The following is a 27,704-nucleotide window of genomic DNA, read 5'->3' on the forward strand; positions in this document are numbered from 1 at the left end:
CTACTTGGGGCTCACAAGGAAGTGGGTTAACTGCCAACCAGCTCTGGGTCTTCAAGTCCTGGTCTGTAATATAATCTATAATCAATTCCACCTCCAGAAACTCCCCACCTCCCAGGAGTTTGTAAGTGAGGCAAACAGAGTTTAGTCAGTAATGGCAGTCAGGAAAAATAAACTTACCTAGAGAAAGGGACAGAGAGAACCACAAACAGCTTATGCTGAGAAAAGGAATTCTGTAATCCCCCCAACATCTGTAACGCACATTTACCTTGTGATGGGCATCGGCACTTCTGTGTCTGACCTTGGGAAGACCCTAAGAAGTCTGGCTGGTTTGAAGATGAATGTATAAACCACACACAAACTCTACAGCAAACCAGCCAAAACATTCTCCAATCTGCCCTTGACATGTAAATATTACTATGAATCTAATATTAGATAATACTGCTGTGAATCTAATAAATCCCTAATGGAATAACAATTTGCATTACGTTTTGTGTCCAAATCCTAGGCTAAGAGCAGCAAATAAAGCCTACAGAATGATCTCTAAATGGGATGTTGGTCAAAGGAACGACCCATTTTCCATTTTGCATGGGAGAAGCGTGACTCAACTTAGAAGGGGGAACTGCTTGAGGAAAGGAGGTGATGTGAAAGCCCAGGGCATGTCTGGGTGGAGCCAGCATATCTTTGAGGCTGGCATATTGGATGTTCCATGCCCCGTAGGCTATCTTCCCAGCCCACCATTCTGCACCATTCTTCTGCAGCAGCCAGCTGTGCACAGATGCAGTCCAGCAGTAGTGCACTTCACTGCACTGTGCGTGCCTTGCTTTCTGCCCAGCTTCTCTGCCTACTGCCTCCAGAAGCCCATCCTGTCATGGAAGAGCCAAAGACATATCACCCTGTGGGACTGCCCTCCACCAACGAGAGATCAGAGCCAGTGGGTAAACACTCACCCCTTCGGGCTCAGTGGACAATCGCTAGGCTCATTCTACATACTTCCTCGGAAATCCCCGACAGAATCAAGCCCAATCGCCCACTGCATGGGTTAGCAGCAGCCCTGACCGGGCTCAAAACCGCCTCACGCCTCTTCCCCCAAAGAATCGGTTTGCTCAATGACCAACTTAACTTTCAGAATTTACCAAATTTAACAATTTACCAAAATTTTGTTTATTTATTTATAACATTTAAAGTGATTTGTGTTGGGTGGAACAGTGTTAATACATTTTGAAGATTCTGCAAAGCTTTAGGTAGCTAATTTTTATTTTGTCTTCATGATAGCATTTTAAGGAACATGCAGCTGCAACTCTCCAGCAAGAGGGAGAAGGTAACCAGGAGACGAGCACACAGAACAGCCTGGGCTGATGATCCCAGGTGGGCAGTAGGAGACAGAGTGAGGTGGTGGGGAGGAGGCTGCCCCAAACCCTACATCCTGGCCCCACCATCTTCCTCAACCCTAACGATCCTTCCAGGTTGGGAGCCTGCGCTCTGGGCGGCTGCCGGGTTTAAGTATCAGCAACAATTCCTGACAGCTGTGCAGCCTTGGGCAAATAACTTCAGTTTCCATAAGCTCCTCGATAAAAGGGGGAAACTCCCCACCCCCCCACCGCCCCCACCCCCCCCCACCGCCCCCACCCCCCCACCGCCCCCACCCCAGCCAGAGGACTTCAGTGAGGGTGAGATAAGACGGCATGTGTTCAGCCCACAGTGCAGCAAGAGTATGATAAACAAGGGATGCTTTAATCATTGCTCTGGCCACAAATATTGCCTAAGGAGCTCCTGCAATTCTGAAGACGTAGCTGGAAGATAGAAGATTCCTCTTGGCTACAGATGTGGTCACTTTTTAAGAGACACTGATTCGTGTACGAACCTTCCTGCACCACCTCTTCCCCAAGCCCTGGGCCAAGCACTGAGAACATCGCACACAATACTGCCCTCCAGAGGCTTCCAGGCGGGACACAGCAGGGAGAGGGGCACAGGGAAGAGGAGCAGCATCCACAAGAAAGGGACTCTGAAAGGGAGAAGCGCAGGTAGGGAGGGCTCTCCTGGCAGACAGAGTGAGAGGAGCAAAGTAAAGGAAGCTGGAAATAAAAACTAGGGGACCAGTCTGGCTGGGGTGGGGGCCGGAAAAGCCTGTGGCAGATGGGGTTTCACAGGTCGTAGGTCTCAGATGACTGAGGACTTTACCTACCAATAGAAAAAAAATCTATTCTTGCAATCAATGCAAGACTTCCTTTAGGGGGATGGAAATTTTTCCTTTGAAACTCCAAATTTTAATTTGCATCACTGGCACAGATATACATTACCCATTTAAGGAAACAGTTTCTGAACTCCTGAATCCTGCAGAAATTCTCCTGGGTATGTAGATCTTGGTTCTCCCTATTTGTCACCTCTGTGAAATTGCACTCAATCCTGCTCTAGCCCCAAATGCCTTTGAATAAATCTCACAGAATGCTGTGGTTGCCAGAACCCAATACGGATTACTAGATCTGGTGAACACCAACAAATTAGGAGAAGGGTGTGACGTGTGGCATGAGACAGTGAACCTCTGAGTGGACAGCACTTGGCAAACCCCTGCCTTGCTGAAAAACAGTGACTCCTCTAAAAGGAAACTTACAGAGACTTCCCTGGTGGTGCAGTGGTTAAGAATCTGCCTGCCAATGCAGGGGACACGGGTTCGAGCCCTGGTCCGGGAAGATCCCACATGCTGCAGAGCAACTAAGCCCGTGCGCCACAACTACTGAGCCTGCGCTCTAGAGCCCATGAGCCACAACTACTGAGCCTGCATGCCACAACTACTGAAGCCCATGTGCCTAGAGCCCATGCTCCACAACAAGAGAAGCCACCACAATGAGAAGCCAGCGCACTGCAACAAAGAGTAGCCCCCGCTTGCCCCAACTAGAGAAAGCCCGTGTGCAGCAACAAAGACCCAACACAGCCAAAAATTAATTAATTATTTTTTTTTTAAAAAAAAAGGAAACTTACAGCTGTGGGAGGAAGAAAAAGTCCCTTATCTTAGTTTTGTCACCTGTAAAATGGGAATGACAACTGTGACCTACACCTCAGAGCTGTTCTAAGGAATAAGTGCAATATTCATGTGGCACAGTTAATATGGTGCCTGCGACATATGAAGCATTCAATAAATGGTACCTGTATGTTTACATCATCATCATCACCATCACCACTATGACCACCCTATAGCTAAGTGTGCCTAGATGGTAGCAACACCCCATTCCATAATCCAACATTCAAACACAGGTTCCCCTCCTGGACATGGGGGTAGAATGCTCAAATGTGAAACATTCTGGGACTGAAGGCAGATACTCAGCATGCATCACCCCTCTCTACTCCCATGCCTGCAACAGACATTGCTAATTGATCACAGAACTCAGATGCAGTCGCAACCTCATTCTTGACACACCACTCAGACCCACCAACAGATCAGAATTGGCCCAGGAGATGAAATATATCTACCCACTGAGACGTCCATGCCACTAGAGGCAATGGGCTTAAATTGTAAGAAGTAATTGGGCTGCCATCTGTTAAGGGACAGGCTGAATGGATTCCTGATTAGCCAGCAGAACTTTAGCTCAGGGTCCAAGGTTTTAAAAGCAAATCCAGGTTCACTCAAAAAGTATGAGAACTGCAGTAAGATATCCGGAATTGAGTCCCACGACATTAATGGGAAAGTTGGTGAAATTTGAGTACCATCTACAGTTTACTTAAGAGCAATGTTCCTTAGTTTTGGCAAATCTAAAGTTATTACAAAATTAAAACTTTACTTAAAAATTAGTCTGACTGACACAGGAATAGCCAGGACCTGGAACCCAGCTAGCTGCTTCACCTGGAAGACAAGGTGACCAAAGCTTCAATCCCCAGAACTAACCTGGAATAACCATGTCATGTAACCATGACAACCATAAGTGCCCGATTTTCTAGGATCTTCCCAATTTCCAATATTCAGATACGATACCGACTAACACTGATAGGTATAAACCTTCCTGTATAATTTTTGGTTTCCCTTCATGGAATACTCTTCAAAACAAACAATTTATTTGACTATCTTTTAAGATTTTTTTCTTATAAATTCATACATCTGAGAAAAAAAATTTTGTCAGTCTCAATTTTTCTTTGTTTGATAACATGATCACAGTCTATAGAACCTCAGTGCCTTCAAGCTCTGAGGCTCTGTCCCTTCACATCTGTTCCATTCACTACTCACCCCTTTGGAAGGAGACATCCCTGGGTTGAACCCACACTCACTCAGTGACCAGCTGTGTGACCTCGGGCAAATCACTATACCTCTCTGAGTGCCTCCATTACCTCACCTGTTAAAGGAAGGCTGAATTAAGACCATGCATGTAAAAAGTCTGTGGAACAGGTAGAGGTGGGAAACAGTGAATAGTAGCTATCAGCATTGTTGGCACTCAAAAAATATCAGTTCACTTCCCTTCCTCTTTCCCACCACAGAAAAGCAAAACGTTCTGATGTAATCATTAGTAATTGCAGCAAAGAAGGCTGTCTAGCTCATTTCATAGAAGCATCTTCTCACATCCTACATTCCTGAGCACATTCATGATCATCTTCCCACCTGATAGGTGGGTATTAACTGAGTGAACATCTCCAACTCTTACTAGATCCAAGATACTTTCCTGCAGGAAGAATCAACCAAGTAGATGGCCAAGGCTGCAGTCATAAAGGCTCTACAGGAGCAGAAGGATCTTCAGCCAGGTTCACTCAAGTGGCTTTTGAGGTTGAGGTTCCTTGCCATGTGGCCTCTCCATAGGGGTGCTCAGGACATGGCCGCCAGCTTCCACAAAGGAAAGGATCCAAGAGAGAAGGGGAGAGGGCAGGGAGAGAGACAGAGAGACAGACAGAAAGAGAGACAAAGAGACAGAGAGATGGAGGAAGAAGGGCGGTGGGCGGGGTGGGGGGGGGGATTCACAAGGATGTGAATTCCAGGAGGTGGAACCACTGGGCATCATGGAGGCTGGCTGTCACGACCTGAGGTTTGCTCCCAAGGACAACGTCTGGGAGCACAGATGGGGGTGCCTATGGCATCCTCCGGGGCATGGTCAAGTGGCTGCCATCAATTAGGACCGAAAGCAATCCTGAAAAGAATGAGAAGGCTGCGACTTGACAGTAAATGGCAAAGGTTGACACTGCTTTTCACTAGCTGCAACACAGCTGGCAGGCGTATACCTCAGGCATTAACACCTCCCTTGAGCAGGGTAATTATTTCAGCACATTAGCAGGCTCGGCCTCATATGCATTTCAGAAACTCAACCAAGAATCAAAGCCAAGAGGTCACCCCTGCAGGTCGTTTTCAGATGGTCTTAAATTTTATTTAAGAAGGAAGAATTTGGGATTGCATAAACAGGGGCCACCTGTGCCCAACCCACCGGGTCATAATCAGCTTCTCTCTCACCTGGGAGTACAGAAACCAGAGAGAAGCCTGAAAACCCCAAGCAAACTTTGGAGTGCTTTGAGGAGAGTGGGAAGGAAAGCAGCTATTTTAATAGGAAAATAAATGAAGTGATAATCTTTTTGTTTTTAATCTTTTCACTGTGTCCAGAGGTAGGAAATTACAACCTGTGGCTTCCTCTCAGGCGAGCCCTTGGAACCCAGGCCCTCAGGGACGCCCAGGGATCTAGAAGTCACAACAACTCAAGTAGCAAGGAGCAGTTCCAGGGGTCCAGCCTGGTGAGGCTCCTGCACATTTCACATCTGTGCTCTGAGAGGGAACAGAACCAGAGCACTCTACCTCAGTTTCCTCCTGTGTAAAGTGGGGTGAAAATTGTCTATTTCAGAGTATATTATTATTATTATTGATCATGGCTGTAACTTGGCTACATGTATTGAAGGCTTGCTTGCTCTAGGCCAGGCATTGGGCTAAACCTGTCACCAACACAGCCTCACTTGGCAAGTGAAGAAAAGGGAACTCAGAAAGGTGAAATCACTGGCCTCACCCACTGGCTGGCTGGACACACACACTGACCCCAGGACTAGTGGAATAGAGCAGGCCTCAGCCTGTGATAGGTGGGTAGATGGGTGGATGGGTGGATTGATGAACGGATTAGCAAATGGAGGAATAGGCCCACTGTACTGGTTGTGACAAGTCCAACTCCTTCCCTTAGAAGAAGTATTGGAAATTTCCATGTGTTTGCTTTCTGCAGTCTGTGAAAATGTTCCACAGGAGAACAAGGTTTGGCTGTGAAATACTTCATCTTTTCCCGAGGAAAAACAGCACCTCTTTTCTCTTTCTTGTAAGTGAGGTAAAACATTTTACATGGCCCCAAACAGATCTAGCACCTTAAGGGTCAGGAGCTGGGGACTTCACCCAAACACATACATCATTAAAGTTCCCCTGAAGTTAATGTTAGCACTGTTTTGTGCCCATGAATAAAGCATTAAACAAATATTGAGCCTGACACACCTCATTACCCAAGGTCGTTAAGCGGCTCAGGAACACCGCAAGCTACATTTGAAGCCAATTAAGAGGCCTCACACTAGGCGCTGGAACCACACGAGTGGCTGGCACATCCCCCAGCACATAGTAGGCACCTCGTAAAACACAGAGAGCAAGTCAACAGGATCCCCCTGCCCTGGAGGTTAGCTGATTCCACCAACATGCTCTGTCTTGGATCCCAGCCCACAGGTCCCCAAGGCTGCATGAGACACAAACCACAGCACTCAGAGTTAAGAACAGCTGTGAGCACAAAAAGCAAACGATCTACACCAATGATAAATACCAATGATTCAGGTTTTGCTTTCAATTATTTTCTTATTGTGGTAAAATGCACAAAATTTACCACCTTTGCCACCTTTAAGTATATACTTCAGTGGTATTAAATACATGCGTAATGTGGTATTATCACCACCATCTATATCAAGAACACTTTCAACTTCACCAGCTGAAACTATTTGAGGACCCTTGAGATTCCATATGAAATTTAGGATGTGTTTTTCCATTTCTGCAAAAGACATCATTGGCATTTTGATAGGGGTTATGTTGAATCTGTAGATCACTTTGGGTAGTATTGACATCTAAAGAATATGAAGCCTTCCAATCCATGAACATGGGATATCTTTTCAATTATTTGTGTCTTCTTTAACTTTAGTTTTTAGTATACATGTCTTTCACCTCCTTGGTTAGCTTTATTCCTAAATATTTTATTTTTTGATGGTACTGTAAATGGAATTGTTTTATTACTTTCCTTTGGGGATTGTTCATAGTTAGTGTACAGAAATGCAAGTGATTTTTGTGTATTGACTTTGCATCCTGCTACTTTGCTGAGATCATTTATTAATTCTAACAAGTTCGTGAAATCTTTAGGATTTCCTACATATAAGATCATATCATCTGTGAAGAGAGATCATTTTAATTCTTCCTTTCCAATTTGAATGGCTTTTGTTTCTCTTTCTTGCCTAGTTGCTCTGGCTACTACTTCCAGTACATGTTGAATGAAGCGGTGAAAGCGGGCATCCTTGCCTTGCTCCTGATCTTAGAGAAAAAGCTTTCAATCTTTCACCACTGAGTATGGTGTTAGCTGTGGGGTTTTTATATATGGATTTTACTATGTTGAGATAGCTTCCTTCTATTCCTCATTTGTTGAGCATTTTTATCATGACAGTTGTTTTTACTTAACAAATAATTCCTTGGCACTTATCTGTCAGGAACTGTTTAAACTGCTTTATAATTATTAATTCATTTAACGGCCACAGCAACCTTATGAGGTAGAACTATTGTTATCTCCATTTTATAGATGAGGAAACCAAGGCACAGACCAAACACACAGTAAGCTGTAGAACTAGGATTCAAACCAGACCACCCAGCTCAGAGTCCATGTTTGAAATGGCCAGGAACCAGAAGAGAGGTCAGCAGGTTGAATATTTATCATATCACAGACACTTTAAACTTACCACATTACCTAATCCTTCCCCAAACTGTATGATGTAGGTGTTTGTAAACCCATCTTACCCCTGGGAAACTGAGGTACAGACACTTAGGAAACTTGCCCAGGGCCACACTATTAGTGAGAGATAAAGGCTGGGTTTGAATCTAGTATGTTTAGACTATGGAGCCACAGAGCACCCTGACAGCTCCTCAGTGGTGGGAGTGGCGAGGAGGAGGTCCTCCAAGGTTCTGCACCAGAAGATCACAGGCTGTGGGATCCCGAAGCTGGCCCTCCTAGGCTGTAGAGAGCCTCTAGTACATGATCACTGATGGCAGAAAGATGACCCGGAGACAAGACTTGGGGGAGGGGGGAGGAGAAAGGTGGGTAAGAGGGAGGCAGGAGAAGGAAGGAGAGGAAATGAGGAAATGGGAGAGGAGAAGAGGGAGGAAGTGGTGGCTGGTGCGGGGGGGGGGGGCGTGGTAATGACACCAGAACCCATTTTTATTGCTATAGCACATGTTCAATCATGTAGGAATACCTAAGTATCATTTTAGAGACCAGATCACAGTCTTTCTGCATGGTGTGTATTCTCAACTTTCTGCCATCCAAAAATCCCAGTGGTAGAGAACGTCCCGTTTGCTGGTGCCCTGGATGACCCGGAACATGCAGGTGACAGGACCCACTGCAGCCAGCCCCCCTTCTGCTTCAGTCTCCATCCTCCCCACCCACACCCACACCCACTCCCCAGGTGACTGCATCCAACCGCAGGGCTCCAAAACAAGCCAGCTGGTAACTCGGATTTACATCTCTAGCCCAGACCTCACCCTTCCACGCAGACTCGGTTCTAACAGCCACGCCAACACCTCCACGTGGCTCCTCTGCAGTGCCCACCACTCCCACTCCTTCCCCCCTGCTCTCCCACCCCAGCCAATCCACCAGTATCTCAGGCTCATTCCCACCATCCCAGGTCGCAAGGCCACCTCTCCTCAGCCAGTTCTCAGCATGGCCACCAGAGGGAGCGAGTTAGTATCCAACCTGGGGCCACTCAGTCAAGGAGCTTCCAAAGGGTTTTCCCAAGTCAGAATAAACCCTAAGTCCCTCCCATGATGCCAAGGCCTCGGGACTGGACCTGAGCTGACCTCCAGACCTCCATTCCTGACCACACTCCACTTCATTCTCCACTCTAGCCACACTGGGCTCCTGAACTTCTTCACACTCCCTGCATGTCCACCCTCAGAGCCTTCGCACCTGCCACCCCTCTGGCACTCTGTCCCCACACTCGCCCCATTCAATCCTCTGCCCAGGGTCTCCTCTTCAGAGAGGCCCCCAACCCAATCACCACCCATCCTTTTTCTGCTTCGCCTTTCTTCCTAGCACTGTCACCACCTGACCATCTCTTTGCTTACATATATTTTATTGTCTTTCACTTTCTGTCGAGTCAGACCTGCTTGAGAAGAAAGCAGTGTCTACGAAATGGCACATCTCGGTCCCCAATTTTGTCCACTGATGACAACTGGAGGCCCATGAGGGTTGGGGCATTGCCGTCCCAGCTCATAAATGTTAGTGACTCAGGGACCCACACAAGTCAGCATGTGCTGAGTTTTATGCCTGGCTAACTTTCCATGCTTCACACATGCCCTTGGCCATGACCTCAGCCCCCATTACTGCTGCAAGTCCAAGGACATTCCAGTTAAAGATGCCTCGCTCTTTTGTCTTGTTTTGTTTTGTTTTTAGTATGTTGACTGGCATTGTCAGCTGTCCTCAGCTGGAACCGCACGGGATGACAAAGGCTACGGACAGACCACTTCCAGCAGAGGCAGTGCAAACACCAGCAAACTTGTAAGGAGCTGCTCACGCCTCAATTAAACAATGCCAATTAAAATGACACAGCAACAGCATGCTTTACCTCTCAGGCTGGCAGAGATTCAAAAGAGGAGGAATGCCCGGTGCAGGTATGGGGAAGGGAGGCCCTTTCACTGCTGTGTGGTAGGGTCGCATCATAGAGGCACTCTGAGAAACATCAATACACCTGTGCCACAGAAATAGCAGACAGGAGTCACCGCACAACCAGCACTCATGGCACTGCCCTGCGTGCACAGGTCTCTTCAGACACACGTCTACAGTACACACTCCCAAACATATTTGACAATGGAACCCTCTGAGAGCACCAAACATAGTGAATGTTCCGTGGAATGCATTTTGGAAAGAATTGCTATCTGGAAAACTTCCAGCAATAGTGAAGCTGAGATATAGGCTAGGAAGGTATCAGCATTTAAAAGAAACAGGGTTATGGGACAGATCCTGGTTCTGTGTGGTCTTGTGTGGTCCCTTGTAGTCCCATGTGACCCCATGTGGCCATGGGTGGTCCTGTGCAGCCACAAAAGACCCTCCCTGGGACAACAGTTTCCCCTTTTTCAAAAACAGGATAACAATAATTATCTCAGCTTCCAAGAATTAAATGTGAGAACTGTAAGAATTAAATGAGGTCCCAGGAGTAAAAGTACATAATTTAGTACTTTTAAAATCTGTATATCACATGTTTCTCTATTCTCAAAATTTTCCAAAGCAAACTGTACTGTTTTTTAAATTAAACTTTTGAGATATTTGTACATTTACATGAAAGAGAGATCCCATGTCACCCTTTCCAGTTTGCCCCAACTATAGTCTTGCAAAACTATAATACAATCTCAAAGCAGAACATTGATAAAGTCAAGATAGAGGATATTTCTTTCACCTCGAGGATGCTTCATGTTGCTCTTGTATAGTCACACCCACATCCCTCCCACCTCACCTTCTCCTGAATCCCTGGTAACCACTACTTTGTTCTCTATTTCTATAATTTTATCACTTCAGGAATGTTATACGGGACAACTGGATATCCACATGCAAAAGAATGAACCCTGACCCCTACCCTCACACCATATACAAAAATTAACTCAAAATACGTCAAAGACCTAAATGTCAGAGCTAAACTATAAATCTTTAGGGAGAAAACATGAGTAAATCTTTGTGACCTTGGATTAGGCAATGATTTCTTAGATATGACCATATATCCTAAAGCACAAGCAACCTAAGAAATAATTGAAAATTCGATTTCACCAAAATTAAAACCTTTTGGACTTCAAAGGATATCATCAAGCAAGTGAAAAGGCAACCAGCAGAAGAGGAGAAAATATCTGCAGAAGATCTATCTGATAAAGATCTAATATCCAGAATATATACAGAACACAAGCTCAACAGTGACACAAAGAAAGAGATAACCAATCAAAATATACGCAATTGGTTTGAACAGACATTTCTCCAAAGAAGCTATACAAATGGCCAATAAGCACATGAAAATATGTTCAGTGTCATTAGCCATTAGGGAAATGCAAATCAAAATCACAATGAAAGGGCTTCCCTGGTGGCGCAGTGGTTGAGAGTCTACCTGCCGATGCAGGGGACGCAGGTTCGTGCCCCGGTCCGGGAGGATCCCACCTGCCGCGGAGCAGCTGGGCCCATAAGCCATGGCCGCTGAGCCTGCGCGTCCGGAGCCTGTGCTCCACAATGGGAGAGGCCACAGCAGTGAGAGGCCCACGTACCGCAAAAAAAAAAAAAAAAATCACAATGAGATACCATTTCACACCCACAAGGATGGCTAAAATCAAAACAACGTATAATAACAAGTGTTGGCAAGGACAGAGAGAAACCAGAAAGTTTATACCTTGCTGGTGGGAATATGAAATACAAAATGGTATACAGTTTTCCACCGTGGAAAATTGAGGCAGCTCTTCAAAACATTAAAGAGAGTTACCTATGGCTCAGCACTCCTAGGCACATACCCGAGAGGAATGAAAACATGTTGACACAAAAATCTGTAAACAAACGTTCACAGTAGCATTATTCATAATAGCCAAAGAAGTAGAAACAAAACAATGTCCACCAACTGATGAATGGATAAACAAGATGTGGCATGTCCCTAAAATACATTATTCAGCCATAAAAAGGAATGAAGCAGACTTCCTGGGTGGTCCAGTGGTTAAAACTCTGAGCTTCCACTGCAGGGGGCGTTGGTTCAATCCCTGGTCGGGAAACTAAGATCCCACATGCCGCAAGGCAGCCAAAAACAAAAAGGAATGATGAAGCACTGACACATGCTACAACGTGGGTGAGCCTTGAAAACATTATGCCAAACAAAAGAAAGCCAGACACAAAGGACACATATTACATGATTCCATTTATATGAAATGTCCAGAGTCGGAAAAGTGAGAAAGTAGGTTACTGGTTTCCAGGGGTGGGGAGAGAAGGGAAGGGGGAGTGAGTGCTTAATAGGTATAGGGTTTCTTTTGGGGGCAAAAAAGGTCTGGAATTAGATAGTAGTGGTGATTGCACAACCTTGTAAATATAGCAAAACCCACTAAATCATACACAGTAAAAAGGTGCATTTTATGGTATGTGAATGATATTTCATTTTTTAAAAATTCAAATTACATGCAATTTTATGTTACTTAAAGTGAGACCCACATGAAACAGGTGCTAAAACCATTTCAGGATCCTCGTCCAGAGGATCTGCTGTCCTTGCAAAGGGAAGAGAGACTCAGTGATGGGCCCCCTCCCACAGGGGCACAAAGGTGAAGAACAAGTCCCACCTTCACAAAGGAAAATCACAGGCTATCATTTTTAAAGGAGCCACTTTAAGAGCTTCACAGGTAGCATTTATTGGCTGTATTCATACTGGAGCCCCCCGCACTCACACAACCCCACTACAACTAAGAATCACCTGATGATAAATAATTTGGACTGACTCTTGGATGTGAATTATATGATCTGAGAAAACAGTGCCTATTACAGACTCTTCCTGATGTGATGGCTTTCGTTAAAGACCTTGAGTATGACTAACATCTGTGTTGATGTTCTTGACAGTAGCTGTTGATTCCAACTTCAAACCTAAAACAACTGGCTAGAAAGCAAAGAGAAAGGCAATTACTAGGAACTGCCCCCCAAACTGAAACCACATTGCCCTTGCAGGGCCTGTTTGGGGAACCTCCGAGGGGTGGAGGGTGAAGGAAACCCCACCACAGAGCGGGATGTACGCTTGGTCCCTGAGGAGCCCAGGCAGAAAACAGGGTGCAGCCTTGGCTGGCTCACTTTCCAGCTGTGGGACCTGAGGCGACGCACTCAACCCCCAGAGCCCACTCTCCCTTCTGGAACTCCGAGGAGAATCCCAGCTTTGCAGAACTGTGGAAGGAATCAAATAAAACGAAGGCTACGGCAAGTCCAGCCACAAAGGCAAGTGCTTGACTCATCACTACTCTTCAGGGCTCCCTGTCGGGCAGTTCAGAGCTCACCTGATCTCCTGAGGTCTCTGAAGTTCTAGCAAGTCTCTGCCAGGCCAGCAGATGGGCCAGCAGCCTCTCCTGAGATAGGCTGGGCGTGTGCTTTGGGGGATCTCATAGGGCACCCCACATACACCTCAGGCAGGTAAGATATTTCTCCTAAACAGGTGATTGGTGCCTGACCTCTGCCCTGAGATCCTGGCTCTGAAGCAAACACCTCTTATAAAAGCATTAGCAATTTTCCTTTGGCCCACCTGGACCAACTACTTAACACAGACCATCTACAGACAAGTTTCTTTCTTTGCTCTTCCCAGACTGGGAACCAGGGAGTCCAACTAAATTTGACATCGAGATGGCAAACACAGACAGAAAGATGAAACTTAAAAAAAAAAAAAAAATTAGGAAATCTCACAATGCTGCCCCACTAAGGTTCACAGATCACGCAAAGCTGGCGGACCCCCGCCCGGCCCCTTCCTGGGGGCACTCGCCCTAGAGAAGTTGCAACCCGGGTCCATATAGGCACTTGTATGCAGATGTGCATCACAACATCGTATGTGACCGCAGGGAGTGCCCAATACTAGGAGAGTGGACAAGCAGGATGCTGGGAGAGGAATTTCCACTTCCAGACAAGATGGTGGGACAAAGACAGGGCTACCTTCCCGTCTGAACAACTAGAAAACTGGGCAGAAGACATCTGAAACTGTTTTCAGATACTGGACACTTTCTAGAACATTCCCCTTACAACTGTGTGGAGGAGACAGACAAAAAGCAAACAAGTCAATATATGTAAATTCTAATTGTGCACATTTACATGTTGATGTGTATTTGCATATTCACATACCTGTGTGTGTGTGTTTGCACGTATTTACATATAGGTGTGATAAAAGAAACAGAAAGAAGGGGGTAGATGGAGGTAATGGTTGGGGAGATGGGTAAACTGGGGCAGCGGAGTTTAGAGATGGAGGAGGAGAGCTTTTTCCAAGAAAACTAAAGCAAACAACCAGGTAAGGGGACACCCTGTCTTGAAACTGAAGTCGCCCTGGAGGCTTCCTGGGTGGTGGTGGGGGACTGAGTGGGGTTCCAGGTGAGAAACACAGGCCTGGGCAAGGACAGTGGGTCCGAGGCCAGAGAAAGGGCTTTTCAATATGGAGCCTTGATGGTTGGGGCTGGGCTGGGGGAGAGGGGAGAGGCAGCAGGTCCCCTGAGGGTGCGATGCGCTCAGACCTCAGAAGGCTGGCTAGTCGAGCTGGCTTAAAATCCACTCCCAACCCCAACACAACAGAAATCTGCAGAAACTGGAACCAATGGTCTTTTGGGGGCAGGGGAATTTGGGAACTTGGGAACAGGGAAGAGGGGAGGAAAGAAAAGTGGGTGGTCCCAAGACGCCCCACCTCCCCACCATCAGCCCTGGCCCTGGCGTATCTGGATTGCTCTTCCCTTGCATTTTCTGGAAGAAGATACCTGTGTCAGGTGTGAGCAAGAGTCCAGACAATGGTAACAACATAACAGGAATCATGGCCGTGCTCATCTCTCACCCTCTGCTGAGCAACAACCAAGTTCTCCCACATCCTCAACTCAACTAAACCCTGGGAGTGAGATGAGCCCAAGGCCACCACTGCCCCACCCGCACCTGCTCACCGGAGGGCCACGATGACACTCAGTAGGGCCTGGAAGACGATCAGGAGGCTGAGGCTGAGGGGCAGGAGGGAGGCCGGGAGGCTTGCTGGCTGCCCCAGGGACACCGGCACAGCCTGGTGAAGGGCCTGGAGCTGCTGCCACTTGAGGAGACGGCGCCCTTCACCATCACAGATTCTCCAGCGGTTGTACCCAGAGCGCACGTCCAGGGGGACTTCTAGGCAGAGAAAGAGAGTCAGGCCTCAGCGGGGTGTGGGGACAGGATGCTCTCAAGTCTGCACCCATGAGAGAGCCCTCTGGAACCCAGGGCAAGGAAACCAGGTGTCCCAACAAGGCAGGTCACAGCCCAGGGGTGTGCCCACTGAGATGAAGAGAGCACTGCTGTTTGTTTGTTTCTAGGGTGATTGCGGGGCCTCGTGGCTGTGTTTTCGGAGTCTTTATCTTTTAGAGCTGCCTACTGAAATATTTATGAATGAAATGATATGGTAGTTAGCTGGGATATGCTCCACATTAATCTTTTTCTTTTTCATTTTTTTCATTTTTTTTTTTTTTTTTGGAGGTGGGGATGGAGTGGGTGAAGCACATATGAAACCACATCTACCAGGAGCTGATCATGGCTATAGATGACAGACGGGAACTTGGGCTTTAGTGGAGTATCTGAAATTTCCCATAATAAGAAGTTAACAACAACCACATCCACAAACAGAATTCAAACATCTCCATCTCCTTGATGCTCTTTAGCTTTTTCAAGACCTGCTTTTGTCACATGTGACCCTCTTGATGTTATATCTCTTATTTACTTCATTACACTATTAATATGTTACTACTATAAAATGTACACTCTAATTATACTAATATAAAATGCGCTCGATATAAAGTATATTTTCCTTATAAAAAATTCTACCACAAAAGCATAAAGAAGAAAAGCACATGAGCCCTCTATTTACAAGGAAAATACAAGATCAGAAACACAGATTTTCTCTTTAAAATGGAAATCAGCTGCATTTGAGGCCAAGGGAACCATCCCATATTTTTAATCACTCTGTACAAAGCTCAGCTCAAGGAGAGAAGGATCCCTATCTTCCTGGCAGCAGTGAGACTCGCACTCTCACTCCTGTCCTATGAACACCTTCTGGCTTGAATGGGTTTGAGGCTTGAAACATTAACATAAATCACCTGAACTATAAAACAATGGCTGGAGTAAAAATTAATACTGGTTTTTAACAACGTATCAGTGGATGCATTATTCAACAATAAACTGACTGAACTTTTAGACTTTCTTAAAGATGCAGACTGTTCAAAGCCAAAAACAACCAATAAAAATAAGCCCATAAATCGGTGATTATAGGGTGAGAAGAGTACTTTCTCAGGTGGTTCTCGTTCTCCTGCCTGTTTTTTGTTTTTTCGTTTTTGTTTGTTTTTTGTTTTTGATAAAGTGATTTCTGGCTCTTCCACCTGAAGCTTGAGGCAACATATTGCTACCTGTTTTGCTCATCATGCACCCCACCAAGAGCCTCTCTTTGCTGGGCCTGACCTGCCCCCTTCCCCACCCACAGGGGTTACCTGTGACTGTCAGCTGAGACAAATGATACCAGTCTTCACCTACGCACAAACAGAGCTTTCATTTTTAAAACTGACATTAATGGAGTCCTATTGCCTGGGCTACAATGACTTCTTTTCCTACACTGCAATGTGTGTGGGAGTCCATTTCATCATCCCTAACAGTTGCGAACTCTAGGCAGCTGGTGCCACATTTCAACTGCATCCCCATTCATGTCCATCCTCCAACTGAGAGACACTTAGGTTGCTTCCAGTTTTTTGCCAAGGAAATCACTGCCGCAGACAGACGTGCATGGAGTGTCTACATGTATTACCCAGATGTGGGCTTGTTGGATTAAAGATGGTGCACGTTATAAAATTTGATAGATACCTCCAAACCTCCCGCCAAAGGCCGTGACAATTCGTGCTCCTCCTAACTGTGCTACTTTTAAAGTCAAGAAAAAACTAGGTATCTTCTGCATGAAGAGGTAGGCGTGTGGGATAGTGGCTGCTCGTTTCCCAAGCACTCTCCCCCTTAGCTGAGTGCCCCTGGGCGGGCCTCTCAAATCACCTGCACATCACAGTAACCCCATGTCAGACATCCAACCTCTCGGTACCCGTCCAGTCCCTCCTTCACAGAGTCCATCAAGGGGACTCACTATGCCCTCTGGCCCCAGCACGAAAAGGGGGGGGTGTGATCTGAGCCAACAAATCGTCCACTCCTTTGCTCACATGCAATGCAGAGAAAGCACACGTGTCGGCTATCTGCAAGGGAAAGCACCTCCGCTCATTTTAGAGACAAAGAAAGTAAAGGTGCGGGTGGAGACACCACCTCCTGGTGCACCGTGACTGAGCACGTGAGTACATGCATACATCAGGCCGCAGATATATGGATATGCGAACACACCTTGTCATGACTACACACTGCACTGTGAACATATGAACATGCGAGTATGTGCTATGCCTGTCATGAACATATGAACGTATGAATATACTGTATGATGAATATATGCATAAATGTGGTGCCATGAACATATAACGTGTCATGAATATATGAAAGTAGGAATACATCAACATACAAACATATATACTATGTCATAAATACATATTTATACACAACACATACATACACATACCATATCATGAATTATAGAAGAGTAGAGCTTAAAAAACACTTCAGATACCACCTAACCCCAGGTTGCAAATTGGTTTCTTCCTGAGAGCCAATGTTGATAACTGGTAGAGTCTGAGTCTTCTCTGGGTTCACTGGGAAAACATGGGGGATGATTAGTGATGCCTGGTGAGGGTAGGGGTGGGAGAAGTGGTGTGTGCGCCAGTCTGTGGTCTTCTTTGTGTTACACCCATCTGGGGATGACAGAAGTCTCCCCCACCCCATCAAGATGTTCATGAGACCCCCGCCTTCCTTGGGGACAGGGAAGGGATGAGACACGTGAGCAATGAGTTACCTGGGATGCCTTTAAAACTCTGCTGCCTTTTCACCACCTAAGATAAAAGATAAGGATGTGGGCAAGCGTTGTCAGCCCCAGTGATCCACCAAGAAGGGGTCCCAGTGATTTGGCCTGGAAACCCCCTGGAAGGGGTCCATGGCCAGCTCAGAATGCAAGTTGTGTTCTCCTTTCAAAAAGCCTCTGGGTCTTAATTCTGGGGGCAGTATGCTACTTGATGACAGAAAACCAGCAGCTGGAATGTGGGTGAAGGCAGAAGGAAGCCTCTAACTCCAGAAAAGCTTGCTCAGAAAGCAAGGGAGAGAAGTGGCCCTGGAGCTGAGTTGGGCTGGACCTGGCTGACCATCTCCCACCACAGTTGCTGGCCTGGAACCCAGAGCTGTGGAGGTACCAGACAGAGCCAAAGAGCAAGGACAGACACTCGAGCAGTGGTCCTTCCCCAGCACCCTCCCTCCAGGCCTGCCAGGCTGGGGCTACAAGTGCAGAATGCTCAGACAGGTGGAGAGAGCTGAGGGGGAGAGGAGGCAAGGAGAGGGAGGAGGGGTGGGAAGGAAGAGGGAGGGAGGTGAGGGAGGTGGAGAAGAAGAGGGAAGAGGGAGGAGAAGGCAGGAGAGGAGAAGGGGACAGAAGACATGGCCGGAAAGGTGACAGCGGCAGTGGGCACCCTCATCAGAAAGCAGTGCACCCCACCCTTCCCAACACCACCAGGACACCTGGCCTGGGCCTGCCCTGAGTACCACTTGCCTCCTGCGTTCTGCTGCCCTAGGCCACGGCTTCCAGAGGGCCCCCAGACATCAACGGAGACCACTGTGGGGAAAGAACCCAGCACCCTTTCCCTCATCTCTGGCTCCCTCCTTAGCCCGCCTCTCACTTTCAGGCCTCGCTGCCATGCGAGCCTCCCTCTTACCTTCTTGTGAGACCTCAGGACCTGGGGCACCCAGTAGGGCATCACAGCCTCATCCCTAGGCATCGGGAGGCGGCCCCCAAAGTGGTGGCATGGGCAGGGGCATGCCTTGGTGGTTTGGGGGACATAAAACCAGACCATCTTTTGGATCTAACAGAGGAAGGGAAGAGAAGGTCCAAAGCGGGGTAGAGCCACGCCCCAGACAACCTCAGCCTCGCGGACAGGGCCCTGGAGAGCGCCTCTCCTATGCCCCGCCCACAGCACACCCCGACAGCCCAGCTGAGGGAGCAGGTCCCCATTCCATGATATTCCCAGGAGTGGCTGGCACCCTCACGACCCACCACCTGCACCTCTGCAGTGGGGCATCTGCGTGGTACTGTGGCGGGACACATGGGTGGGAGTTGGGAGGCCTGGCTCTGTCCTGAGCCTGGCAGCCTCCAGGAACAACCCTTGGGCACAACGTTTAGCCTCTCTGAGCCTCAGCATTCTCGGCTAGAGAGAGGGCTCTGCCAGAATCTTGACAACATTGGTCAGAGTCTAAAATGGATAGTCTTTGGTCCAGCAATTGCACTCCTGGGACTGTATCCCAGGAGGACACATGAGCATTTGCTCAAGAACACTCAGTACAGCACTGGCTGTAGTGACCAAATAGCCTGAATGCCTATAATAAGGGACAATAAATAATGGACATGGGAACAGACGGAATGGGTGGCCTTTGGAAAGAATGAGGCAGACCTGTCTGTCCTGACACAGAATGAGCATAGAGACATGATATTAAGTGGGAAATGCAGCACCGTATGCTACCATTTACATTTTTTTAAAAAGGTGGGGGGGGGGGGCTTCCCTGGTGGCGCAGTGGTTGAGAATCTGCCTGCCAATGCAGGGGATACGGGTTTGAGCCCCGGTCTGGGAAGATCCCACATGCCGTGAAGCAACTAAGCCCGTGCGCCACAACTACTGAGCCTGCGCTCTAGAGCCCACGAGCCACAACTACTGAAGCCCACGTGCCACAACTACTGAAGCCCACGTGCCACAACTACTGAAGCCGGCGCGCCTAGAGCCCGTGCTCCACAACAAGAGAAGCCACCGCAATGAGAAGCCCGTGCACCGCAAGAAAGAGTAGCCCCTGCTCGCCGCAACTAGAGAAAGCACGTGTGCAGCAACAAAGACCCAATGCAGCCAAAAATAAATGAATAAAATATAAATAAATGAAAAAGAAACCAATTTTGCTCATGGGGCAAAGCGGCCAGGCCCCAGGGATCAGCGAGTCCCACTTTGCCAGCAAAGAGTCTTGGTTGTGGGGTTGGGGGGGAGTCAACCGGGGCTTCTGAGAATGTTTTATACCTGAGAAGAAAGAGAGAGTGGGAGAGTAAGCCTTTGGAAGACTCCGAAAGACTCACTTTCTGCCATGTGTAACACAGTGTAAAACAGACCCGTGGCCACCATCTAAAAACACTAGAAATGACAGCACAAACGCTCTGAGTGGAAGGATGAAGAGAATCTGGGTCCCTGAAGACATCATAAAGCCAAAAAACCAATCCTAGAAGAATGCTCTCTCTACCAAAGACCCTGGTTGAACCCACTGTGGGTCAGTTTTCTGTTTCTTGCACCTAACACTTCCCTGCTGATGGAACAGGAGCCTGAGGAGCAAGCGGAAAGGGGACTGGATATCCAGGCAGGGGCAAGGTCAAGAAGGACCCCAAGAGTTGTGTCAGGGAGTTTGGTCCATATTCTGAGGGAAATGGGTCTCCACGGGGGAGTGACAGGACCAGATATATGGTTTTAAAAGCTCACCAGCTACAGATCAGAAAATGGAAAGTCAGAGTTAGAAAGGATGTAGGCAAGGAGACCAGCTGGGAGGCTGGGCAGTCACCCTGGTGAGATGTGCTGGGCACTTTGACTTCTATATTCCTTCCACCCTTACCCCTGACACCCAGCAACAAAACTCAGTGGGGAGAGTGCTGGAATCCGAGCCAGAGACCTAGATTCTAATCCCTGATCTGCTATGGACTGAGTGGGTGATCTTGGACAAGCCCCCGTCCCTCTCTGGACCTCAGTTTGCCCATCTGCTAAAGGGAGATGATAATACTTACTCTGCCCAACTTTCAAATGATACAATGGCCAACAGGAGGGACTGAGGCTATCACCTCTGCCTAGAACAATATGACTTAGTCATCTTGATACACTGACCCCTTTGAGAGTCTATTAAAAAAACAAGAAACAAGAGATTCCACATTCTACAATCACTACAGAGCCTACTGATGTTAAAAGGGCAATAAGGAAATATTATGAACAATAAATTCAACAACACTGATATAACGGACAAAGTCCTTGAAAGGTATAAACTACTAAAGCTCACTCATGAAGAAACAGATAAACTAAATAGCTCTGTATCTATGACAGAAATTACATTTGTAGTTGAAAACCTCCCCACAAAGGAAGCTATAGGCCCACGTGGCTTCACCAGCAAATTCTACCAAACACACAATGAAGAAATAATACCAATTCTACAGAAAGTCTTCCTGAAAATGAAAGAATACTTCCCAACTGATTCTACGATGCCAGGATTAATACATCATAATTAAATGGGTTTGAAAGGTTGGTTTAACTTTTGAAAACCGATCAATATAATTCATCACATTAACAAACCCTTAAAGGAAAACTATAAAATGACTTCAGTAGACACAGGCAAAATCCAACGCTCATTTCTGTAAAAGCTCTCAGCAAACTAGCAATAGAAGGGAACTTCCTCAGCCTGATAAAGGGCATCCAAACTTACAGCTAACATCATACTTAATGGTGAAAACTCAAACGTATCCTCTAAGATCAGGGGAAAAAAAGGATGTCTGTCTTCCCCACTCCACTTCAATAGTTTACTAGAAGTTCTATCGTGTATCAGACAAGAAAAATAAATAAAAGGCATACAGATTGGAAAGGAAGAAATAAAACCATCTCAATCTGGAAATAACATAATCATCCATGCAGAAATTCTGATGGAATCTACAAAAACAGCTACCAGAATGAGTTTAACAATATTGTGGGATACAAGATCAAAATACAAAAATAAATGGTATTTCTAAATATTAGCAATGAGCAAACATAAACTGACTTTTAAGAACAATGTCATCAAAAATATGAAATACTTATAAATAAAACTGACAAAAGATGTGCAAGACCTGTACACTAAGAACTGCAGAATACTGCTGAGAAATATTAAAGAAACCTAAATAAATATAGAAATTACCATGTTCATGGATCAGAAGACTCAATATGGCTAAGAAGACAATTTCTTCAAATTGATCTACAGACAATCCCAATCAAAATCCCAGTAGGACATTTTTGTAAAAAATTGACAAACTGATTCTAAAATTCAAGTGGAAATGCCAAGAGCCTACAATAACCAACTGTGAAAAAGAAAAACAATGTTGGAGAGCTAACACTACCTGATTTCCAGACTTTTTATAATTATAAAGCCACAGTAATCAAGTTAGTGTAGTACTGGTATGAGGATAGACAATCAGATCAGCAAACAGAATACCGCAACAGAAACAGACCCACGTGTATGTGGACAATGGGTTTTTGACAAAGGTGTAAAGGCAAGTCAGTGGAGAAAGGGTGAGCTTTATGATATGTGGTATTAGAACAACTGGACATCCACGTACAAAAAATGAACTTCAGTCCATACCTCATGCCATATACAAAAACTGACTTAAAATGGACCACAGACCTAAATATAAACAGTAAACTATAAAAATTCGAGAAGAAGGCGTAGAAGAAACCTTTCTGGCCTTGGGTTGGCAAAGCTTTCTTAGAAATGCATAGAAAGCATGATCCATTGTTGTGCTGGGGACAGGCATGCCTAAACAAGATCCAGGAAAGATTAAATTGATAAATTGGACTTCATCAAAATTTAAAACTTCTGCCCTTTGAAAGATAGTGATAAGAGGATTAAAAGACAAGCCAAAGACGTGGAAAAAACACTTGCATATTAAATATCTGGTAAAGAACTTGTATTCAGATATATAAAAAACTCTCAAAACTCACTAATCTAAAAAAAGCAACCCAAGTTTTTTAAAGGGTCAAAAAAGACATATCAAGTAAGATATGCAGATGGCAAAAATATATGACGAGATGCTCAACATCATGAGCCATTGTGGAAATACAAGTTAAAACCTCAATGAGAGGGAATTCCCTGGTGGTCCAGTGGTGGGGACTCCACGTTTTCACTGCCAAGGGTATGGGTTCAATCCCTGCTCGGGGAACTGAGACCCCGCAAGCTGTGCGGCCAAAAAAAAAAAAAAACAACACACACACACACAATGAGATACACACCTATTAAGATGGCCAAAATTTAACACTGACCAAACCAAGTGTTAGTGAAGATGTGAAGGAACCGGAACTTTATACATTGTTGGAGAGACTGTGAAATGGTACAACCACTTTGGAAAACAGTTGACAGTTTCTTAAAAAGTTAAACAGATACCTACCATATGATGCAGCAATGCCTCTCCTAGGTACTTGCCCAAGAAAAATGAAGGCATGTTCACACAAAGACTTGTACACAAATGTTCACAGCAGTTTTATTTGTTGGACAAAACAGAAAAAGCTGGGAATGATCCACACACCCTTCACTGGATGAACGGATAAACTGTGGTCTATCCGTATAACGATACTACTCAGCAGTAAAAAGTAATGACCTACCAATGCACAACCACGTGGATGAATCTGAAAAACAACTATGCTGAGTAAAAGAAGCCAGACAAAAGGAGTACATACTAGATGATTCCATTTATATAGTGTGAGTTGGTGGACAGTGGTGAGCATAGCTGCCTTCCATTTATATAACATTCAAGGAAATGCAAATGAATCTCTAGTGACAGAAACAGACCCACGGTAGCCTGAGGACTGCGGGGCAGAGAGGGTTGAGTGGAATTTCAAAAGGGCACAAGGAAACCTTTTAGGGTTGTGTACATGTACCGCACTACTCCATTTTATACAAGCGGCTTGAGCACCCTGGATTTTGATATCCACAAGGGTCCTGTAACCAATCCCCTTTGAATGCCTAGAGATGACTACATCGTCACAATTGTAGTGGTGGTTTCACAGATGTGTGCATATGTCACGATTTATCAAACACTACATTTTACGTATGTGCCATTTATCATATGCCAATCGTATCTCCATAAATCTGAACCCCTGATTCAAGTCACCTACCTGCTTTCGGGGTCTCAAGGATAGAGGGACCCAGTAAGGCAGCACCGCCTCAGCCCTGCGCACCGGCAGGCGGCCCCCAAATTTGGCCTGGCACTCACAGCAGATGGGCTCTCGGTGAACAGAGCTGGGGACAGGGCACATCTGAACAAGAGGCAGAAAAAAGAGAATTGAATGTGATGCTGCATTACTGATGTGAGTCAAGGTACTCTCTGAAATAGTAAATCCATGCTCAGAGGGAGCAAGGTTAAGACAGGGCATCCAGGGGCAGGCGCAGGGACAGGAGCCTCAGCTCCCGAAGCTCACAAAGAGGCAGGCTATCTCGGCCTGCCCTGAGGCCCTCCAAAGTCACTTAGAGGAGGACCACCAGAGCCAGCAGACCAGGTATGCTGGGATGTGCGACCACTTACAGCCACATTACCATGAGCAAGTCTTGGATTTCCCCCCTAAAAACGGGGAAGTACAACCAACCCTAGCAGGGGTTGGGGGGGAATGATTGCTCTTTTTGTGGTAATCCATGTCAATCTGCACACAGTGCTTTATGTTTGTAAAGGCTTCCACAGCCATCCCATGTGACCCCACCACACCCACAGGCAGGAGCAGAGGAAAAGTCATCCTCTCCAGGGGCAGATGGAGCTGATGCCCAGAGCAGACACTTTAAGGGGCAACATTGGTTCTCCCAGGCCTCCTGAATCCCTGTCATGAAGAATTGAGCGGTGGGGGAGGCAGTGGGTGACCCTACATAGAGATTTGGGGGCTTGCATGGTCCCTGAAACCACGGACTCCCCTGTCTGACACACCCTCTCATGAGATGCTGCTTCTGGACCCACATTCTCTGCTCTCCCCACCCCACAGGGGCGTGTCAGAGTTGGGGCAAAGTAGTTGAGATTTGCTTTCCTTACCGAATGATCTATGGGACACACTTCTTCCCCAAAAGTTTGAAATGTGCTTCTTTCCCTAGAAAAGAACAGGAAGGCTTAGAAAGTTCTGGGCTTTGTGTAAATTGGGAGCAGGAGTACTAGGGTGAGGGCCTGGGCCAGCTTGGCTCATACCATTAAACCCCAAGAGTGGAAGGGGTTATCATTCTGAGCCCACGAGGGTGCAGGGGGTGACAACAGAAGCAGGTATGTGCACACTCACATGCTAAGGTCTGGGGGTTCCCAGATGTCAAGCTATTGTGGAATCCTGCATCCCCAAACCTATGTGCTTCAGGCACACTAGAGCTAAACCCGTGCTAGGCCCTTTGGGAAAGACAGGAACATTCCAACCTGGTGAGAATTTTCCAGGACGTGGAGCTGCCAACCACAACACATGTGATGCTTTAACAGACACCCTGAGCATACTTGGAATACTGAAGGAAAATATCGTCAAAGCTCTACATCTAAGGAAATTCCTTGCAGTATAAAAACCTGGGTGCTTTGTCTCTGGATGACAAAGCATTTGGGGCTGCATAGACTCTGTTACTCTTCCCATTCTCCCCAAAACAAGTTGCTAGAATGTCGGCCACTGTATGGAGAGTGTCCAGTGGGCATAAAACCAACACGAAGCAAAGACCAGCTTCCCTGAGAGCGAGGTATGACACGGAAACGGTAAAAGTGAGCTCACCATCATAGTCACCACTACTGCTATCTCACTACAGCAACAGCTTCAGGTCATTAAGCTCAACTGCCCCAGCTGGTCCTTGACAACACGGGATGTGGGACGCTGCCCTGCACAGCACCCAAGCCCCCAAACGCTCATGACAGCATTGCTGTTTCCTTGCGGGGGCCACAACCCCAGCCAAGAAGGTGAAGCCAGCTAGTTTCAGAGGCTGGCTCAGAATTGTATTATAACCCAAGTCAACCCAATGAAACCCATTCTGGGACTTTGTTAAAATTACTGGGAAAGGGAATGTCCTTTTCTGTTGAGGCCGTAAGCCTCCGGACGTCTTGGTGGTCATTTTGCCTCCAGGAGGGGAAGAAAGCAAAGCCGAAGATGGAGACAAACAGTCCTTGACCACCGTCCTTGAGCATCTGGACACATCCATTCCTGACGACTTACTCCTGACATCCTCAGGTGAAACATTGACTTGCCCTTCTGGGCTTACATGATGTAGGTATGGCGTCTGTCCTGCCTACCTGGTACAAGCTTCTATGGGACAGGGTGATTTGGGGGTGCTGGGGCTTCCCCGGGTGACTCGGGGTCCGGCTACCCTCAGGTGACTCGGGGTCTGGCTTCCCTCAGGTGACTCGGGGCCCGGCTTCCCCGGGTGACTCGGGGTCCGGGTTCCCCAGGTGACTCGGGGTCTGGCTTCCCTCAGGTGACTCGGGGCCCGGCTTCCCCGGGTGACTCGGGGTCCGGCTTCCCCGGGTGACTCGGGGTCCGGCTACCCTCAGGTGATTCGGGGTCCAGCTTCCCTCAGGTGACTCGGGGTCCGGCTTCCCTCAGGTGACTCGTGGTCCGGGTTCCCCAGGTGACTCGGGGTCCGGCTTCCTCAGGTGACTCGGGGTCCGGCTTCCCCTGTGACTCGGGGTCCGGCTTCCCTCACGTGACTCGGGGTCCGGGTTCCCCAGGTGACTCGGGGTCCGGGTTCCCCAGGTGACTCGGGGGTCCGGGTTCCCCAGGTGACTCGGGGTCCGGGTTCCCTCAGGTGACTCGGGGATCCGGGTTCCCTCAGGTGACTCGGGGGTCCGGGTTCCCCAGGTGACTCAGGGTCCGGCTTTCCCAGGTGACTCGGGGTCCGGGTTCCCTCAGGTGACTCGGGGTTCGGCTTCCCCAGGTGACTCGGGGTCCGGGTTCCCTCAGGTGACTCGGGTGCCTGGCCCCCAGGTGTGGAGTGGTGGCCCAGAGTTTAGGACTGAGGGGGCACTTGCCTGTCATGACGCGCTCGGGGTGAGTGCGCGCTGACAGACCGAACGGACACCCGAGGGCTCCCGGAAGTGCCCGCCGCGACTCTAAGTCTTGGTGAGGGGGGTGACGAAGCTCATGATGACGGCGGTGACGAAAGCAGGGACTGGCCCAGGCGTGTCACTCCTCCCTCAAACCGTCCTCCTCTCTGCGCCCTGTCCCTCCCCGGGGCCTCCTCCGACCCCCAAGGCTCCTCCTCTTCCGCCCCCCCGCCCCTCAGAGGCCAGGCTCTTCCGGCGACGGCCCTCTGCGCACGCCGCTGACTGGCCCTCGTTCAGCCAATCAGACGCTACCTTCTAGGCACTTACCTGGCAGCTGATTGGGCCCTGGCGCCACGGGCCTCGGGGTCGGCGGGGCGGGGTCGGCGGGCGGGTCGGCCGTCCCGCCCGGGGCGGGGCGGGGTCGGCGGGGCGGGGCGGGGGTCGGCGGGGCGGGGCGGGGGTCGGCGGGGCGGGGCGGGGCTCCGCTCGGGGACGGAGCGGAGGTCGGGCCGGCGCGGTTGACCGCGTGTCGGTTGTGGCCCCGGCCTGGCCTGGATGGGCGTCGGCCCCGGAAGAACCACCCCCTCACTCCCGGGAATGCCCACTCACCATTTCCGAAGGACGGGCCTGCGGGGCCGCGGGGCACACTAGCCGGGGTCTCTGTCCCCTGGAAGGAGAGAAAGAGGTGGGTCCCGCCCCCCGAGGCCGCAGGGGCGCGGTGCCGGCCCAGGGCCTATTCCGGATACCGGGGAGCATCTCGGTAGGAGTGTGTCCCACGCAGGACCCGGGACGTACTTGTAGTTGAAGTCGTTGTTTTTCTGACATTCAGATTTAACCGGGCGCCCCGCAAGTCACTGGCTGAATCGGGCTCAAATTGT

At 47.9% G+C, this 27,704-nt stretch overlaps 1 protein-coding gene across 1 annotated transcript in view; it reads right to left on the minus strand.

The window, feature by feature from the left end:
- The window catches only part of C20H16orf95 (chromosome 20 C16orf95 homolog), a 302,388-nt gene extending 274,918 nt beyond the window's left edge, over nt 1-27,470 (minus strand). The window contains exons 1-6 of the mRNA XM_089903389.1: nt 27,436-27,470; nt 24,862-24,916; nt 23,963-24,103; nt 18,752-18,898; nt 17,845-17,881; nt 14,843-15,056 (exon numbers count right to left, since the gene is read on the minus strand). Of these exons, the coding sequence (XP_089759515.1) occupies nt 14,843-15,056; nt 17,845-17,881; nt 18,752-18,898; nt 23,963-24,103 (539 nt within the window). The 5' untranslated portion in view covers nt 24,862-24,916; nt 27,436-27,470. The remainder of the gene's footprint in view (nt 1-14,842; nt 15,057-17,844; nt 17,882-18,751; nt 18,899-23,962; nt 24,104-24,861; nt 24,917-27,435) is intronic.
- Between the last annotated feature and the right edge of the window lie 234 nt (nt 27,471-27,704).

The sequence above is a fragment of the Delphinapterus leucas genome, chromosome 20 (assembly GCF_059928025.1).
Source record: "Delphinapterus leucas isolate spDelLeu-1000000601 "Yukka" chromosome 20, BTC_Dleu_Yukka2, whole genome shotgun sequence".
Lineage (NCBI taxonomy): Eukaryota > Metazoa > Chordata > Mammalia > Artiodactyla > Monodontidae > Delphinapterus > Delphinapterus leucas.